The sequence below is a fragment of the Botrytis sinoallii genome, assembly GCF_014898435.1.
Source record: "Botrytis sinoallii strain Bc 23 chromosome Unknown BSIN_002, whole genome shotgun sequence".
Classification (NCBI taxonomy): domain Eukaryota; kingdom Fungi; phylum Ascomycota; class Leotiomycetes; order Helotiales; family Sclerotiniaceae; genus Botrytis; species Botrytis sinoallii.
Window position 1 is genome coordinate 197,562 of NW_024066029.1, and position 16,875 is coordinate 214,436.

Here is a 16,875-nt window from a genome sequence, read left to right on the forward strand (position 1 = left end):
TCCCGAGCTCGATCTCTTGAGCATGCATATACTCCATAAAATCCTGTATTTTCCTCTCACCCTCACCTCTCACCTATCCACCACTCAGCAGACCATGCATGCAATGTAACGATCCAAGATCTGACAATCCCACGATCCCACCAATTTGAATTTTAGAGAAATGCAGTACGAGATATCATGAAGTAAAAAAGATAACAATTATTCCTCCTATCGGCTGATGGTAGGTAGATGTAACGAAGTATTGCCAGAGTGGAGGCGGAGTGGAGTGGAGTTTCCACAATATATGCGGGGAGATTAGAGATATATCTTGAAGAACTTGGATTGGAAGGAGGTTGTTTGAGCAGCTTGGCAGGCAAGCAAGTAAGAAATCAAGCAGGGAAGTAAATAAATTTTTGATAATATTTTGATTGGTTGATAGTATATTCTGAAAATGAAGTCGAATATCAAGATCTAGCCTTGTAAGGGTATAGGCGAAATTCCATTTAGAGAACTCAATTTTTACTCTGACATCTTGACCTCATTCAAAACCGGTTCTTCCTTGGCTCGTTCGGGCTCGGCCGGTACTTCTTTAGCCACTTCCTCTTTGCCATCAACCATCTCCGCATCTCCACCCTTGACTTCCCCATCAACTCTGCTGAGCACCGCCACCCCCTCCACATGCCCTGTCTGTGGGAAAAAGTCGAAACCCCTCAAGCTCTCAATCTCATATCTAACTCCCTCCTCGCTTCCATTAACCAATACCCCCACATCTCTCGCTTGTGTATGAACATTACAACTAACGTAAACCACCCTTCTCGGTCCAAACTTCAATAACTGACTTAAGAAACTCTCATCGCATCCTTTTCTTGGAGGATCAATGACTACCACCGTTTCATCTTTAGGATAAGTGACTTGTTTGAAGAGTTTTGGTGCATCCGCTGCCATAAAGCTACATCTTGATGCATCTAAATTATTGAGTTCAGCATTGCGACGAGCAGATATGATGGAAGCGTCTGAGATATCTATTCCGGTTGAGGATTTGAAGAGAGATGAGAGTGTAATGGTGAAGAGTCCGGAGCCGGAATACGCATCGATTAAGTATTGGATTTTTGGTAGGTCTGGGGAGTAGGATCCTGGAGGTGGTAAAGCATGGTCTCGAATGTATTGGGTGAAAACGGGAAGAATGGAATTGTTGTTTTGGAAGAAAGATCCCGCAATACTGGTAAAAAGGAATTTGTCAATGTATTCTGTCGATTCCCCTTTGTTATCCGTAATGCAAGTTTTCAGATCAGTATACTCGGGAGTTGTGACTTTAATGGTGTTAGGTGGTGTTTCCATATCTTCTTGGTATTCCGCATCGCCTTTGTAAATCCTCTTGGTACTCTCTCGTAATAAAATCGTAGCTCCTCGTTGGTATTTATGGAGTTCCTCTGCAACTCTTTTTCTCTCAAGCTTCATTCCCATTCTTACTGCGTCTGTTCCAATTGGACAATCCTCAATGTCCAATGTTGCCCTTTTCCCTTTCTGCATAAATCCAATTTCTGGAACCTTATCGAAAGCAGCTTTAGTATCACTCCTTCTATTTGACCTACTCCTATAACCTGGTGGTCCATCGAAATGTGGAGTAAGCTTTGTGCGATATTCATATTGTAATGGACTTCCAATGGTATCCAAGATAGCCGGTACTAGTTCCGATGGAAGTTGTGAGAAATTTTTGTATGCCTTCTCAACAATCGATTTCTTGTGTTTCAATTGCTCAGAATAATCTAACATCTGAAATTGACATCCGGAACATTTGCTGAAGTATTTGCAGTTTACTCGACTATCATCTCGGAGAGGAGATGGTTGAACCACGGAAACAAAGTCTGCTAAAGAGTAATTGTCTCTTGAAAAATGTGTAATGACTTTCGCCTTTACAATATCCCCTGGCACACTGAACGGCACAACATATATTCTGTTCGTAGGTGGGTGAAGCGCAAGTCCGTCTCCTGTGGATGATATCTCAACGACCTTGACTTCGATCTCCGTGAATCTCTCTGTTAATGCTGCTTCTAATTGAATGTCTGCCGTAACAGGCGCTGATTCAGCGGATGCTGATTCCTCTTGTTCTGCTCCATTTTCGACCTTCGCAGACTCGGGATTTCCATTTTCGATTGGGACCTGAGAAGCATTGGAGATTTTCTGCGCCTCAAACAATGCTCGCACATCTGCTATCAAAACTTCTTCAGATGATCCCTCTTTGACTGGCTTTGGTTTATAAGCCTTTTGTCTTTTAGGAGCTCGACCGCCTTGATGCTGCTTTCTTTTGCGATCCGGTCCTTGGTCTGCTGATGGAGTCATTGCGAAGAAGTTATGGGATCGAATTGGGGTAAATTTATATAGTAAAGGTTTTGAAATGAAAGCTCTTGAAAGATTCCTAGAGCATTTCAACATTAAAAAAATCCAATTCAAAATGTAGAGCGCAGAGGATGACTTGATTCACTGAAAAATTGCGATTATTCTTAGAAGTCAAAATTTCGATCCCCTCGAGCTTTGAACTTTTTTTCCTAGGGCCAATTGGCTTGGGGTCTAGCGTCATGATCAATGGAAGTTTAGCGTTCATGTGAAATTTATGATACTCCACCAAAATTCATTGCATTAATAAACATCAATTAGGGAATTATATATGGAGATTTAAATCATCGACCAATTGTCGAATTGGAATTATAAACTATATGACAGAACCAAAACCCTCCTCAGATTGTCTTGGTGCTCAACGTATACATCTTCTCCAACCCAACACGAGGGGTAAAGCAACCTCCCGTTACCAACACCAGCTAGATCTCTTCCTAATAGGAATTCGACAAGAATAAAAACGCCGCGGAGGTTCCCTCCACCTCAACAAAGCCGACATGTTGGCTGTTCAATTCTGATATATGTACGGAGCATTTCAACGTAGGTCCTTCGATTGTCGCAACTCTTTGTGCTGTTGTTTCTTTACTTCAATCGCCCACTCTTTCAAAGTTCATCCCGAATCTTTTCCATCCTTGTGCCAAATCTTCTTCACTGCATCTGTAACGGAGAATCCTCCGAATAGCCAATCGTCTGAATGTCTTCCGCACCTATAATACTCCAAGTCAGCACATGGCAATGTGGAAGTTATTGTTGCAGAAAGTTTGACTATCAAGATGCTAGCCGAGAATGTCAACAACACCAAAGCCTTTGGAAAAACTTACTCAGTATAGACATTAGCATGTTCATTACTCGAATGTCTTCTCTTAACTCCATCCTTCTTCTCCCCTCCCTTCCCTCTATTCACACTTCCGCTCCTCGCTTCCTCAAATCTTTTCCTTTCCGTCTGCCCGTTCCGCAAAGACTCCTCCTCCGTTCTTCTCCTCATCAACATCGATGGAGTAGGCGACTTTTCTCTTCCTATAAATGTAGGAGTCAATTCTGTCATCTCCATCTCCCTTCCATTTCCTCTCCCTGCAACTCTGATATCGGAAGAATCGCTGCTTTGGGTATCCAACGTGGTGATAGAGTTTAAACTCTCGTAATCGTCCAATGCCATTTCTCTTCCTGTTGATGCCGATGACGACGACAATGATGGTGGTGATCTTTTCATGTTTACCGATTGCTAATGAAGGGATATTGGTTTATATGCGGTTGAGTTGCTCACTCGGTTTGGAACAGTTGATAGGTCACTTCTCGAAAAAGGCGTTCACTCAGGTCCCACCACACCTCAAAACGAATAAGTATACAAAAAGTAATGTCAGAACTCTTTTTCTTGGAATCCTGCAGATATCGTTATCTACGTATTATCGTTCTTAAAATCTGACACGTTTCGTTTGTCAAAGTTCCTCGGAATGAATACAAGTAAAATTGTACACATTCCACCTTCATTCTTCGCCGCGAGCATCGAAGTATTTAATCATTTCCAACCGAGGAATCTTGTGCCATGATTACCTACTCGGCGAATATCCTATCTTCAAAAAGGCTCGAACGGCATCCCAAGTCGTAAGTCCAACCTATAAGGCTGACCCTATATGCATGGAGGACCAGGTATTTCCACAACCCTGTAAGATCTGATTGGACAACTTATCCGGGTTCCGGCTTAGGTGGAAGTCCCGTGCCCATTGTGTATCATGGTGGAGAAAGGGCTGGATGAGTGTGACGTACACTTGTTCCTCTATCATGGATCTCAGGAACCAACTTTGTTCGTTTAATAAGTTTGATTGAGGGAAGAGCAATTGATGGGGTTGGAAATACCATCACGGGATCAAATAGACAAGGGTGCTGTTGGCGTAGAAGTGTCTGAGATATTTAGTTGCTACAATGATATCTAGGCAGTAGCCTTTAGAGCGCGGTACTTTGGGTGTGAAATACCACATTTCTATTCCCAATTATGTAAAGGTATGAAAGAGGATGCCAATACACCACTAGAACACACTTTTCTTTTTTGGTATAGGTCGGAATGAACCTTTCAAGCGACAGAATCTAAGTATGAGTATGAGTGGGCTCAGCATACGAAGAGAGAGATGACAAAAGCAGTTTTTTAGAATCAAGTTTCGACAGTGAAGGGGCACTGTGCGAAAGAATTCCTGCTCGCTTGAGTCTGACAGTCATGAATAATAACTCTTTTAAACATCTCTGTGGCTAGGTATAGCATAATAACTTCGAGGGAGGAAGATGCCAAAGAACGAAGTAAATGAACATAGCTCATGCCGGGGTTGTCAAATGTGCAAACCTATACTATTAGTATTATTCCAGCCAATCTCCAAACCATTGGTTATTACGAAATTAGAAATATGAGATAGACAGCAAACGAGAAAGCTCAACAAGAAATGCGTAACTCTGAACATGATCGAGAGGTCGATTCTCATTTTACTGTCGATATCATAAATTTATCTCTTGCATGAATGTCCTGTATGCTCTTTCATCAAAACCCAGAAGAGATTGCTGGTCGTGAGTCCCAAACGATGAAAAAAAAAACATACCGCATTTTCCTCATGTCGAACTTGTACACTGGATGAGCTGCAACCAGAAATTTAGTTTCGGAACCTATTCAAAGACACGGCAACAAATTAGAATAGATTCTACATCGCTGCTTCATCTAAATATTAGCTGAAAGGGAGAAGTATAGTATATGCTCCACTGAAAGTCATAACGTGTTCATTATACATCCTATTTATTGGATATTAACTCCCAAATAGCACGACCCCGCTTGGCAGATTTTACTCCAACTTCATCTACAACAATTAATATCAAATTCCATTGCTTCCTCTTGAAGTGTATACCTAGTGTATACTACCATAGTCTCTCTTGATGAGAAATCAGAAGTCTTGGTGAGTATACACCCCGTGTATCCCAAAGTCTTCATGCAAAAGCTCCAGAGTTTTCCACAGACGTTGAGAATTGTTGGTGAGTCTTTCAGTCACCGAAGATAGAGATTCAATTTGCAGAGTAGTAAAGCTTTATCATGATCCTAAACTATGCCTTTAGTACACTTTCGCAATTGATTATCCTATTCCCCATCTATTCATTCATTATCCATGACTCTTTCGGCCTCAGTTCATCACCGCCAAGCTTCACACCTCACTGCACAGCACCGCACCGCTTCAAACGATATTCCTCCATCCATGCTATGATTTACCAATAAAACAACTCCCATTTGCTTCCAAAACTGCCAACCCAAATCAACAAATCCACATAATCCAATGCACCACAATCCATCACCCCAGATAGTAGTCTTCCGCGGTAACAAAGCATCCAAAACCTACGCTCAATCAAGAGCATTGCGATCAGCAAACGGGTCATTTTCATCCTCCTCATCTTCTTCGTCCTCCGATTCCTGTGCTCTCGGGTGAGTCGCTTGAACGGGAGTAGGTGGTGCAGGACGATGAGCCGGTTTAGTTGGACTATGTGGGCCTGTAAGTGGGCCTGTACCGAGTGTAAGATCATGTAATTGTTGTGTTGTTGAATCACTATCTCTACGTCCTGCCTTACGTTCTGCATTATTGATTTCCGCCACTGCATGGTATTAGTACGTGCTTAAATGCGACATTTCAATGTTTTAATTATTCTCGAAAATCGAAGGTAATCTTGAGGATAAATACACATACTTTTGAAGAGATGAGCTTGTTCGGCCATTTCGTCGTCAGAGTCACTGTCTGCGTCTATCGACCTATCCAATTGTTCAAACGTCATTAAGGCACTGACCAATCCATCGTTTGCGTGAAGAAGACCTCCAAGCCATTCCTCGGCCTCTACATGTTGGATCTGAGAAAACGGTTAGCAAATCCAAGTATGTATTAACCAGGTAGTACCACAGTGCGGACTGCAGTCTGACAATCAGAGAGATTCAACATTCCAATATAATTGGATCATTGGAGTCTACATCTAGTCTACTGGTATGGTCGACTGGACACACTGATCTTGACTTCAAACTTACATATCGAAGAATCTTCCTTCGTAGCAGTTTACAGGCATCAAAATACTGCGAGGCTGTTTTGTTTTCAGAAATTCGCTCTTTCTCTCGATCGATATGTCTCAATGCGTTCAAGAGATTGGTAGATGCAACAGTTGATTCCGCGATAGCAGCCTTCATTGCTTCTTTCTCGGCTTCTAGGTTGAAAGGCTTCTGTTTCTTCTTCTTGTCCTTCTTATCATCTTTCTTGACCTTCTTAGCAGATCCAGACATAATTGAGGATGCCCGCTCTCTGGTACTAGCAGATGCAGTTGTTAAAGAGCTTTGTCTTGAGTGAGAAGGTCCAACTTTAGAGGGACCTGGTTTAGAAGAAACAGGTGTAGATGGCTCTTCAATCTCGTCATCCTGGAAGGGATTTTCCTCTGTTTCACGGAGAACTTTCGATCTATCTTGCGTGACAACCTTCCTTGTATCAGGCAGTGCCTCGAAGTGCGTTAGTAAGTGATATTACAACATCCAGATGATACATACATGAAGGAGATTGACGACGTCTTCCATTCCAGAAACTTTCTTATATTTAATTGCCCAGCCTCGAAATAGCTCCCTGCACTTAGCTTTCACTGCAGGGTCCGAAGTGCTTGAAACACCACAGACACGTAGACGTTCGAGGAAAGTATCATCGGAGGCAAAAACATGTTCAAACTTTGGGCCGGCATTCTGAACAAGGCCATCCAAAATTTCCAAAGCTCGAAGCTGACGTTGTACGTTACCATATTTGAGCTTTTTTCGAAGAGCTCGAGTGGCTTCTCTAGGACCGGTAGCTTGAAGTTTGATAACATCTACCAAATCTGGAATACCGCCATAGGCATCGTCCTCGTTTTCTTCACTAGTGAGACGCTCGATAGCGACGGTAACTGCTGAATATGGTTTCTTCTGTTTACGACGAACATATATTAGTTCCTCTGTCTTTGTTGTTTTCTGTCTGCCAAAAAGAAGATTTCCCACATGACCTCTATGGAAATAGTCGGATTGAGGTTCTGAAGGAATGTATGACGCAGTGTAAGATCTTGCATGGCGACGTTGAAGTTTTCTCTTGGCAGACCTACTACCATGCTCGCCATGACAGGAGGACATCAGTCATAAATCTCACAAATCACGAATATGTCTCCATAATCTCGTGATGTGAGTTGTTAAGAATGGGGCAATTCCGGAGTAAATAAGAGGAGTGAAGAAAGTCAAGAATCAACAGTAGAGAATGGCTATGGAGTACTGACCGAAGAGAACATATTTGCTACCCGAATCTCAGGAGCCTTGACTACGAAAGGGATTGGCTTCGCTACAAGCTTCTTCCGGAATGTCTAACAAGAGACCAATAGTACGAGTGCAGGAAGGACGAGCAAATATATCGGGATAACCAAGAATAAGTGGATGCAGTCTGTATTGATTTGATGAGATTCAAAATGTACGTAGTGTGAGTTGTCGAGGAAGGAAGTTATCAGATTTTAATGTCAAATGCTCTCCTGCCACGTCTTAAAGTGGAAGGTGGGGGGAGGGGGGATTTGGGTTTGGGTTGGATGACCTGTGAATGTTTTTTTTTTGGTGATATCTGACTGATTTCCTCTCTCTGTACAGAAGTAGCTAGTGTATCTAGTACAGTATATCGATATTAGTGAAGTTAAGACATTCAATAATGAGTCGACGACAAGTAGTGAGCCAGAAGGTATGAATATTGAGTGAGTTGCTGATTTAGATTACTCAGACGAAGTCAAAGTATTTCTTGGTTTTGGTTTTGGTTATGTTTTAAGTGAAGCATGTGATGTACGGAGTGTGTAAAGGGATTGAAAGAAGACTAGTAAAGCGGGGCGGGACGGCTCTTTAGTGTCCGAGGTACCCACTTTAATGGCATATGAGCCTTAGGCTCCATACACCCTCCAGGACTTCTATCGGCAACTTTCAACTACACAGTATCAATTGTTAGTTCTTACCCGTGGTTCGCGAGACATTCATCTTACCGTCTGAACTCGATATATCAATACTCAGTTCAGTCGTTCGCCAATTTTCAATTGATGACGTAAAGCAGAGGGGAGATTGATAAAGGAGGGGCATGACGGGGGTGGTGCGACAAGTGATGGATCGAGGAAGAGTTGCTGATGAATTGAAATATGGTCAAGATGGCGCAGTATCAAGGCTTGAATCAAGAGGAGTTGAGAGGAGAAGGAAGAAGTCAAGAAAATCTGTCATATATGTTTGTCTGGATTTTGTCATATTTCAATCCTCTCGTACTAATACTTTATCAACAAACAGTGCGCCAGAAACAGCAATGCGCCCATATTTATCCTTCACTCCAATCAATCTTAACCGTTCAAAAAGTCTAAACCCAATATCACCTTTGACACGCACAATTGATCCATTGAGAATTTTGCGCAACACAGATGTCTACGACCTACCAGAGGACGTCCCGAGTCCTCCCACTCCAGGTGGTAAAAAGCGACGAACTCCACGCTCGAAGAATGGCCCCACGAAAATCTTACCCAATGCCAAATCGCATACAAATACTACTGTTGAAGATTGTGATACTGAACTATTTGAGGTAGCATCGCCGAAGAGAAGGAAAATTCTTACGAAAGGAGCGCAACCCGCATTCAAGGTCCCTTCTAGAGTAAAAACAATACCTGCTCATCAAGATCTTGAGAAACCACCCAACAAATTAGGCGACGGGCCTTCTGTTTCTCAATTGTTTACACCACCTGATACTCATAAGAGATCTAAGAAGAGAGCGCTTTCTGCCACAGTTACCAAGCGGAAGAAATCTTCAGAGTTATTTCAGAACTCAACAGTTACCAAACCATCATTGTCTTGCTTCACCTCAAAGTCTTCGAGAGAGCAATCACAGCCCATCAATCGGCTACAAGGTTTCACGACAACTGAGGAACAGATGAAACGTAACTCGAATGGAATCGCGAACACAACTTTACAGAAATTAGCAGCTTTTAGATATGTGCCTCGCGAGGAGAATCTATTGGCGAATCAATCGATCACTGCGAGCAAAGGAGATGACACTCATCTTACCCTGGATAAGCATCGTGATGGATATGTTTTTGAAGAGTCAAATCATACCTCATCAGAATATGGGCATATATCAAGTGGCTCATTTTTCGAGGAAGCTTTGTGGATCTCAAAACAATCTGTCGATAGCAACGAGCCTGACACTATTCGAATTAACCAACTTCAAACCCGTCCCTTTTCTGAAAATCTATTGGCCTCTGTCACGCAGCAGAAGGTGTTCCAAATTGGGCACTCGCTAAACCAAACCATTGGATCTTCCGCCTTTGGTGAAGGAATACCAGAGGATGCTCTTAAAAACCCCACCAATAATGATGTCGACAGGCAGCAATCGCAGCTAGTTCCGACAACAATTGACAACAGTGTGACCACTGAGCTTGGAGATATGACTTCCGAGTTGCCAGAATACAATAAACATCTTCCAGAAGTTAATGATCAGCTGCCCAACACAGGATTCGAGCAAGAACAACCACAGAATTCTCAACAGTCACTGGCACTTTTGCCAACAATTAGTGCCGAAACTTATCACAACGACAATCATTCTGAGTTACCAGTCATTGAAGAAGGCATGCTAACGATCATAAATCCTCCCCTAGATTGTTTTGACAGCGATAGCTTTGGCGATGACATTGATGATGAAGATTTGTTAGCATTGGATGCAGATCCTGCTATTCTCGAATGTCCCATGAGAGACGAAGTGATCCAAAGCATTCCAAAGCAACCATGTTCACCTTCCATTTCACATATTGTTTCTTCTTTACGCACGAGGACAACGCAATTACATGATCCCGTCACTCTTTCGCAAGAAGTCACTCGCGCTACATCTCCACCAATCGTTGCAGATGAGGTGGACGATTTTCCAATGGATACTGATTTGGAAGAAGAATTGTTTCGACTCGCAGGAACAAGTCAATTTCAAGGAGTTGTAGAATCATTTGAACCACCATCAAGTTTAACTCTTCCGCGTGACGGTGATGATACTGACAGGGAAGTATATGATGATAATCTTCAATTCTCTTCACCTACGCCCCGAGAACCATATTCTAACGGAATAGCGCTGGTCAAATCCACTGATAAATCTAGTCCATCGAAACCACCAGCGACACAAGAAGATGCAGATTGGAGGTTTATTACATCGACGGCTTTGAGGTCGGTCAAAGCTCCAGTCATTCAATCTTCTGAGGCTCTTATCCAACCATTGAAAAACAGACGTCTAGAGAAATTGTCTACACCGGTTCAATCGATTCAAACCAACATATCGAAAATGTGGCTGGATGATAGTGATGATTATCTACCCCTCACACCGTTTGCTCGGCCGAAATTTCCCCAAATAGTTCAAGATCGATGCCCAATCAATGGATTATCGTCCCAAACCATTCTTCGTGTTTGTTTCAGGATTGGTGAGATGCTTAAAGAAGGAGGTCGATGCAATGCGTTAGGTCAAGATGCAATTATCGAGCTCTTTGCCCGTGTTAATTTCTCATCTCGAGAACCTGGTACTACTAAACAGCACTTTCAATTTTCAGACTTATTTCATGATCGACCACCATTTGCTAAGGGTATTCTCGCAAACTTTAAGACGTCGGGACTGGCGGAGAGTGAAAGTAGAATTTTCATCGAATCAAGCGAATCGTTGATGGCAAGATGTCTGGGCAGAGTTAAGAAGGACGTAAAAAATGGTTCTTGGCTGTTGCATATCATCAATGTGAGAGTGACGGATTGGGAAGAGATAAGATGGACGAAGAGAATTGTTTGTGGAGAGCGTGAAGAGGAAGTCGATGTAAAGACTACTGCTACAATTGCTAACTTGTGAGAGGGGATGGCCTGATATGGATATTTGAGGATCTTGCTATCATTGCTATCATACTACTTACTGTGTATTGTTGCTGATCTAGAAGAGCGCAGACTAACATTTAGAAAGAACTAATCATTGCAGATATGGCATCTTTAACACTGAAATCTTTAGCTACGTCAATACAATTCTACTTTTTGAAACAAATTTACACACATCGTTTATATTCATACTAGAAGCTTGACGTTGAGACTTGAATGTTAGATCAAGTCGAAATGCTTCTGCCTAGAAAGTCCTATTCGTCACATGATTTGCATAGCCCTACGGGGCTATGAACTAACCAATCAGAATTCCTCAATTCGTCAAGTGGCAGAAATCTGGACCCCGCATATGCAAGTCTAAGTCTTATCGCAATCCGTCATCGTTCACGAGCAAATAACATTCCGTCCCATTATTGTGGCAGTGTCCCAAGCTTGCGAGCCGAGTTTGGATGACGCGGCGAAATTTCATGAGAGAGGATTCCTTTTATTATAGCTGCGGTTTTCCCTTGGGTTCTAGGCAGAAAGAATTGAGATCTTAAAATTTGGAATTTTTTTGTTCATTTTTGTAGTTTGTCGATTGAAATGCGCGGAAGGAAATACGTACGCTTTCTGGTTCCTGTCAAGTCTATTTGCAAACGGTTTGGTTTTGATCCACACTTTTCAGGTACAGGTACGCGGATAGAATTAGAGTTTGGGTACACGGAAGAGATTCTAGGTCGGGAGTCCCGGAACTGTCGAAGATGAATCGCTCGCGTTATGAAGCTGTGAGTTTTTTTTCTTTGGTTTGATTGGGACTAGAAGTGCAATGCGCAATGGAAGGGGATGAGGGTTGCGTAACTCGGAGGGATCTGGAGATTGGAGATTGAGGATTGGAAACTTTTACTTTTGTATTGTGCTTCGTGATGCTTGATTGGAGTTGCTATGTATGCATCGAGCGTCTAGTAGATAGGGGAGACTGTCGTTTATGTATTGGTGAATATTGCTATTCCTCGCCTTGCTTTTGTTATTCTCATGTCTAGCCACTTTTCTCCACCTTTTCGTTACCTCCGCAAGGCACTACACCTTACGTTCTACACTTCATACCCATTTATATCTCATCCTATTCTCTGCCTCACTCCCAAAGCAAAGCCCACCAATCAACTAACCACCCCTCATCTAGCTCCCCCGCACCTCATCTCCCTCCTCAAATCCTCCGATTCTCCTCGACCCAATCTTTCACAATAGCCCCTCTTACAACTACAACTCCGGCACTCCTACATCTGTTCCCTCATCCGCCCTTTCAAGCCATCGAACATCCATCACTAGTATCTCATCCCGTACCCCACCGCCTAGCTTTCACAGCAGTCAGGTTGCGCATCTGAATAGTCAAGGCTCTTCACAATTTACCTCTAGCAACACATATGGAAACGCGATAGGAGGAGCAAGCGGAGCAGGGACTACACCATTCCCTCCTTTCAACAATTCATATGCTACGAATTATTCGGACTCCGCACCACCATCTTTTCATTCCCGCTCTAGTACTCCTCGCCCAACGCCAAGTACGAGGACACTGGCTAGTAATGTCAGTGGGGCTAGTGGTGTAAGTGGAGGAAGTGGAGTGGAACTTTGGGGCGTAGCGACTACTACTTCTGGAGGTGATGAATCAGGGGAAGATAGAGAGGGGACGGGGGGATTATTGATGGTGAAGGGATTGGAGAGGAGAATGGAGAGGTTGGAGGAGAGTATTGGGAGGTTGCTTGTTAGTTCTTCTTTCTTCTAATTTCCTACCCTTCCGAAATATCTTTCTCTTGCTCCCCTTAATTTCATTTTTAGAGGAGATAATGATGCAGGATGGGAGGATTAAATTATCAAAAAATCAAGCTAACGATACAAAGCAGTTGGAAAATGAAGAACTCCGCAGATTAAGAGCCGCTGGTACAGGTATCAATACAGGAGGCGAAATCCAAGGAAACAGACAGAATTGCTGCGTTGTATTTACCGATGCATCGAGAGATATGGAGGAAGCATTGGTCATGAATGGTAAGTCTCTCTCTCCTGCTCCCCATCGCTAATAAAATAACTCAATATTTGAAGGCCACAATAACTGCTGCGTGCGTTTCACCTCCTCCACAAACTCATCAGATAGAAAGTTGCAGCGCAAGAAAGAATTGCTCATCGCGATTGCGTTTGTGACGTTGTTGGTGACGGTTTTTGTGCTGATGGCTAATGGGTATGCGAGGGAGGCGAGTGGGGAAAGAGAAAGGGGGGTAGGGGGTTATGAGGAGAAGAGGAATTAGATGGAGGTTGGCATGAGGGAGAGGATGTGATGATGTGATGGATATATCGAGAGATTTCATAGAATGTTTGAGATTTCGGGAGGATAGAGAAGAAGAGGGCGTGTAATGGTGAGATTAATAGACAGGATGGGTAACAATATGTATAAATAGGATGAAGGGACGATATACGACTTGATATTCTTGCTTTTGGATTTCTTCATAACTCGGCTGAGCAAATACAGTGAGTGGGTTTTGATTCTATATATGATGTGCCTACTATGGCACAATAATATTTCCCCTTCTTATACATGATAATTCAATACTACCTAAGTAGATATTGTGATTATTTTTATACTTTGATTTCTCTATGGGTATTATCAAATATTCATACATAAATGCATGTATACATGTATCTATTTCCGCCTTCTTCTTTTATCCTACTTTTCTTAATCATTCTTTTCTAGTCTACGAAAAGTTAGCTTTACCATTATCAAATCCGGTGAAAATGAAAATAAAAACTCACTATCAACAAGTCCTGGCCATTGCTCCTTCAAAAACTCGACAACAGCATCAGGACCCTTTTCGATTTGTAATCCGTGTGGTATGGCCATGGTTTTGATACCTGGCTTGGTGGATTTGGCGATTTCTTGGATTTCGTTTGCTTCTTCGGTGGTCCACATTGAGGCTACGAACTTGGGGAGTGTCAGTGGGGGTTGGAGAAGAAACTCGGGAGAAGGGGGAGGCTAAAGAGATGGAGGGTGTAGGTGGTAAGGGAGTTTGGGAGTTATGGAGAAAATGAGAGAATCGATACGTACTAGAACATCTGGTTGTTGCTCTTCGACCATGGCTTTTACATCTTCCATTCCTGTGAGGTAGTTAGTATCATTGCTCAGTCCCCCGGTTTAGCTGTTAATTTCTTCACGTGCTTCATTTCTCTTCTGAGCCGTCGATTGCTTGCAGATTCAAACATGAAGTAAATGAAGATTTCATTCATGAAACTTGTGGATCTGGGGCCAGTGAGACTTCATCTAGGTAGCGAATGACTGTTGGGCATTTGACAGAGGGAACTACCCGCTCAAAGTTGTGCCAGAGTTACAAAATCCCATACCATCTTTCCTTTGCGATTCCATATGCCCTGTTGTCCCTCTCTAGTATCACAACACCACCCCCAAGTCCGAAGCTAATAGCAAAAACCAGAATAGGGAAAGAAGAGACTATAGATCAAACTCACGTTCAGCGTTTTTGACATATTCAATGGTATAGTTCTCCTTAACATCCTCGACCACTCTTCCAATCAAGATCTTTGCCCGAGCTGGGACTTTGTTAACTGTAACGAGCTTGTAGGGTCCTTTTGGTGCCATTTTGAATGTGTGTTGTATGAAAGAAGAGGGTATAAAATGCGTGTGTATGTTTGTATGTTGAAAGTCAATGTGATGAATTCAAAAGATGTTCAAAGGTAGAGAGATATACGAAGCAAGAAAAGCAATTCATACGTACCATAACCCGAAGTCGGAAAGGAAGTCGGGAGATGGACAATGGTGGACGGTGGGGAGTGTGGGGATTGATTATGGAAGTGGCATGATGAGAATGAGGGGCACGGGAGTGCTTATCGGGATTTTTTCGGGAGGGGCAATTTATGAGGAGGATTTGTGCAAGGTGTGTGGGGACAGGGATTTATTTTTGGATGATGACAATGGCGGGGATGCAGTATCAATTGATGGTACGAACATGTACGAACATATACGAACGAGTACGGAGTACAAGAGTTTCGACATCTCACTGACACCTTGAGAGAGCCTCGAGATTTATTTGAGGATGTGAGAGGGGATATCAACATACAATACCCCAGTTGAGCCATCTGGGAGGATCCGTGAATTTACCGATTGATGAAGGGGTAAAGTTGAGAAGAAGACAAACAAACTCTCCCGCAAAACCAATTTTCTCAATCTCGCATCATCTTCCTCGTACCTTTGCATTGCATATTCTGTGTGCATGTAGCTTTTTTTTTTTGAAATATCTTCGAAAATACATCTGGTACTCCATCATCAAACCCCCTTCATTGGCCTCTTCCTCATAATTCTAGCCAAGAGCCTGGTTCGATAATGCGTAATCTATGGTCACCGCGGCGTAGTTATTGATGCATAACAGAATGGTTTCGTCAACTCAAATATATTTACAGCCTTCATTTGATACTCGAAAATTTACTGATCATATATCTATCAATGCTGAGGCTTCCACAAGCTTCGCAAGTCAACGAAGGTAGCCACCCATCGGATGTACAACCGGGGTAGTACAATCCACAGTTCACCGATTCTAATCATTCTAAAGCCTTTCCATCATCCTGATAGAAACTCTAGCTCGCAAACCGGCGAACAGATATATACGACAAACTTTGTTATACGGCGGAAGTTTCACAAATGCACCACTCACCGATTCTAATCATTCTAAAGCTTCTTTACGAATGTCCATTATACGAAACATTCCATCTTGCAAGTCCCCGAATCTCCGAAGCCACGCTTCACTTCCTAGTCAACATGCGAAAGTTACATTGCTCAAGTACACTTTTCATGTATCCTCGTACCCGTCCTACCCATCACCATATCATTCAATCCATCAATCAACATATCCGTATATGACAGGAGAGCCAAGGTGAGTTCATTTAATCTGCATAGGGCAAGACATTCCTCATTTCATAGGATTGTAACCATATTCCCTCCGACCCGTACCTCCTTTCCTTAAATACCTATCGGGCATCATCCTAAATCAAATTCCCGCATCCCCGCAAATTATAAAGGCAGTAAAATGGTGCAGTAGCATCCTCGCCGACAAGTAAGGATTCTTGGGTGTTATAGTCGCTTACTCGGGGACCTCAGACCCGGCTATCTATTTCCCGAGAGATCTCGGGAATCTCACTAATATGCAACGATCTCTCAAGAAAAAAGTAACTCTCGTCTCTACTTTCCTTTGTACTACTTTGAAACTCTCTATATTTTCGAGAAGTTCCATAATTAACTTCACTCTAGCAGTGGAAAGTTTCTAGAAGGATTTTTTGAGTTCTTTAGAAAAATAGTCCACCACACGGGCTTCTTTGTTAGGGGGAAATATAATCGGCGACCTCAATTTTTTTTTTAGATGGGGCTGGCTTCCTCCCTTTCATGGATGAATACTTTCAAAATACGGGTGAAAGAACAAATCTGACTACGGAGAATTCATCAAACAAAGGAAGGTAGGAAGATAGCTATGTACCTCGTAAGTACTAACAAGTAATGAATTCGCGATCATGTACCGTTATAGGTCTGTCATTTTCATGCACAAGGTGTACATTATTTCATAGTATTT

At 42.6% G+C, this 16,875-nt stretch overlaps 6 protein-coding genes across 6 annotated transcripts; 2 read left to right on the forward strand and 4 right to left on the reverse strand.

The window, feature by feature from the left end:
* Positions 1 to 498: 498 nt before the first annotated feature.
* EAF02_001307 (uncharacterized protein) lies at positions 499 to 2,319 on the reverse strand (the record flags this gene model as incomplete). Its single annotated transcript, XM_038897355.1, has 1 exon — positions 499 to 2,319. The coding sequence occupies one exon, from the start codon at positions 2,317 to 2,319 to the stop codon at positions 499 to 501; it is 1,821 nt and encodes a 606-aa protein (XP_038762330.1).
* Positions 2,320 to 2,983: 664 nt separating this feature from the next.
* Positions 2,984 to 3,583, reverse strand: EAF02_001308 (uncharacterized protein; the record flags this gene model as incomplete). Its single annotated transcript, XM_038897356.1, has 2 exons — positions 2,984 to 3,080; positions 3,195 to 3,583. 2 exons carry the CDS (start codon positions 3,581 to 3,583, stop codon positions 2,984 to 2,986), a joined length of 486 nt encoding a protein of 161 aa, XP_038762331.1.
* A 1,818-nt stretch (positions 3,584 to 5,401) lies between these two features.
* EAF02_001309 (uncharacterized protein) lies at positions 5,402 to 8,150 on the reverse strand. The gene is made up of 4 exons (XM_038897357.1): positions 6,917 to 8,150; positions 6,410 to 6,868; positions 6,081 to 6,237; positions 5,402 to 5,988 (listed from the first exon to the last, which is right to left on the reverse strand). Exons 1-4 carry the CDS (start codon positions 7,517 to 7,519, stop codon positions 5,741 to 5,743), a joined length of 1,467 nt encoding a protein of 488 aa, XP_038762332.1. The 5' UTR covers positions 7,520 to 8,150; the 3' UTR covers positions 5,402 to 5,740.
* Positions 8,151 to 8,556: 406 nt separating this feature from the next.
* EAF02_001310 (uncharacterized protein) lies at positions 8,557 to 11,261 on the forward strand (the record flags this gene model as incomplete). The annotated part of the gene is made up of 2 exons (XM_038897358.1): positions 8,557 to 8,630; positions 8,690 to 11,261. The coding sequence occupies 2 exons, from the start codon at positions 8,557 to 8,559 to the stop codon at positions 11,259 to 11,261; spliced, it is 2,646 nt and encodes an 881-aa protein (XP_038762333.1).
* A 760-nt stretch (positions 11,262 to 12,021) lies between these two features.
* EAF02_001311 (uncharacterized protein) lies at positions 12,022 to 13,557 on the forward strand (the record flags this gene model as incomplete). The annotated part of the gene is made up of 4 exons (XM_038897359.1): positions 12,022 to 12,045; positions 12,441 to 13,019; positions 13,159 to 13,300; positions 13,355 to 13,557. 4 exons carry the CDS (start codon positions 12,022 to 12,024, stop codon positions 13,555 to 13,557), a joined length of 948 nt encoding a protein of 315 aa, XP_038762334.1.
* Positions 13,558 to 13,996: 439 nt separating this feature from the next.
* EAF02_001312 (uncharacterized protein) lies at positions 13,997 to 14,897 on the reverse strand (the record flags this gene model as incomplete). Its single annotated transcript, XM_038897360.1, has 4 exons — positions 13,997 to 14,001; positions 14,060 to 14,228; positions 14,352 to 14,401; positions 14,768 to 14,897. The coding sequence occupies 4 exons, from the start codon at positions 14,895 to 14,897 to the stop codon at positions 13,997 to 13,999; spliced, it is 354 nt and encodes a 117-aa protein (XP_038762335.1).
* Positions 14,898 to 16,875: the final 1,978 nt, after the last annotated feature.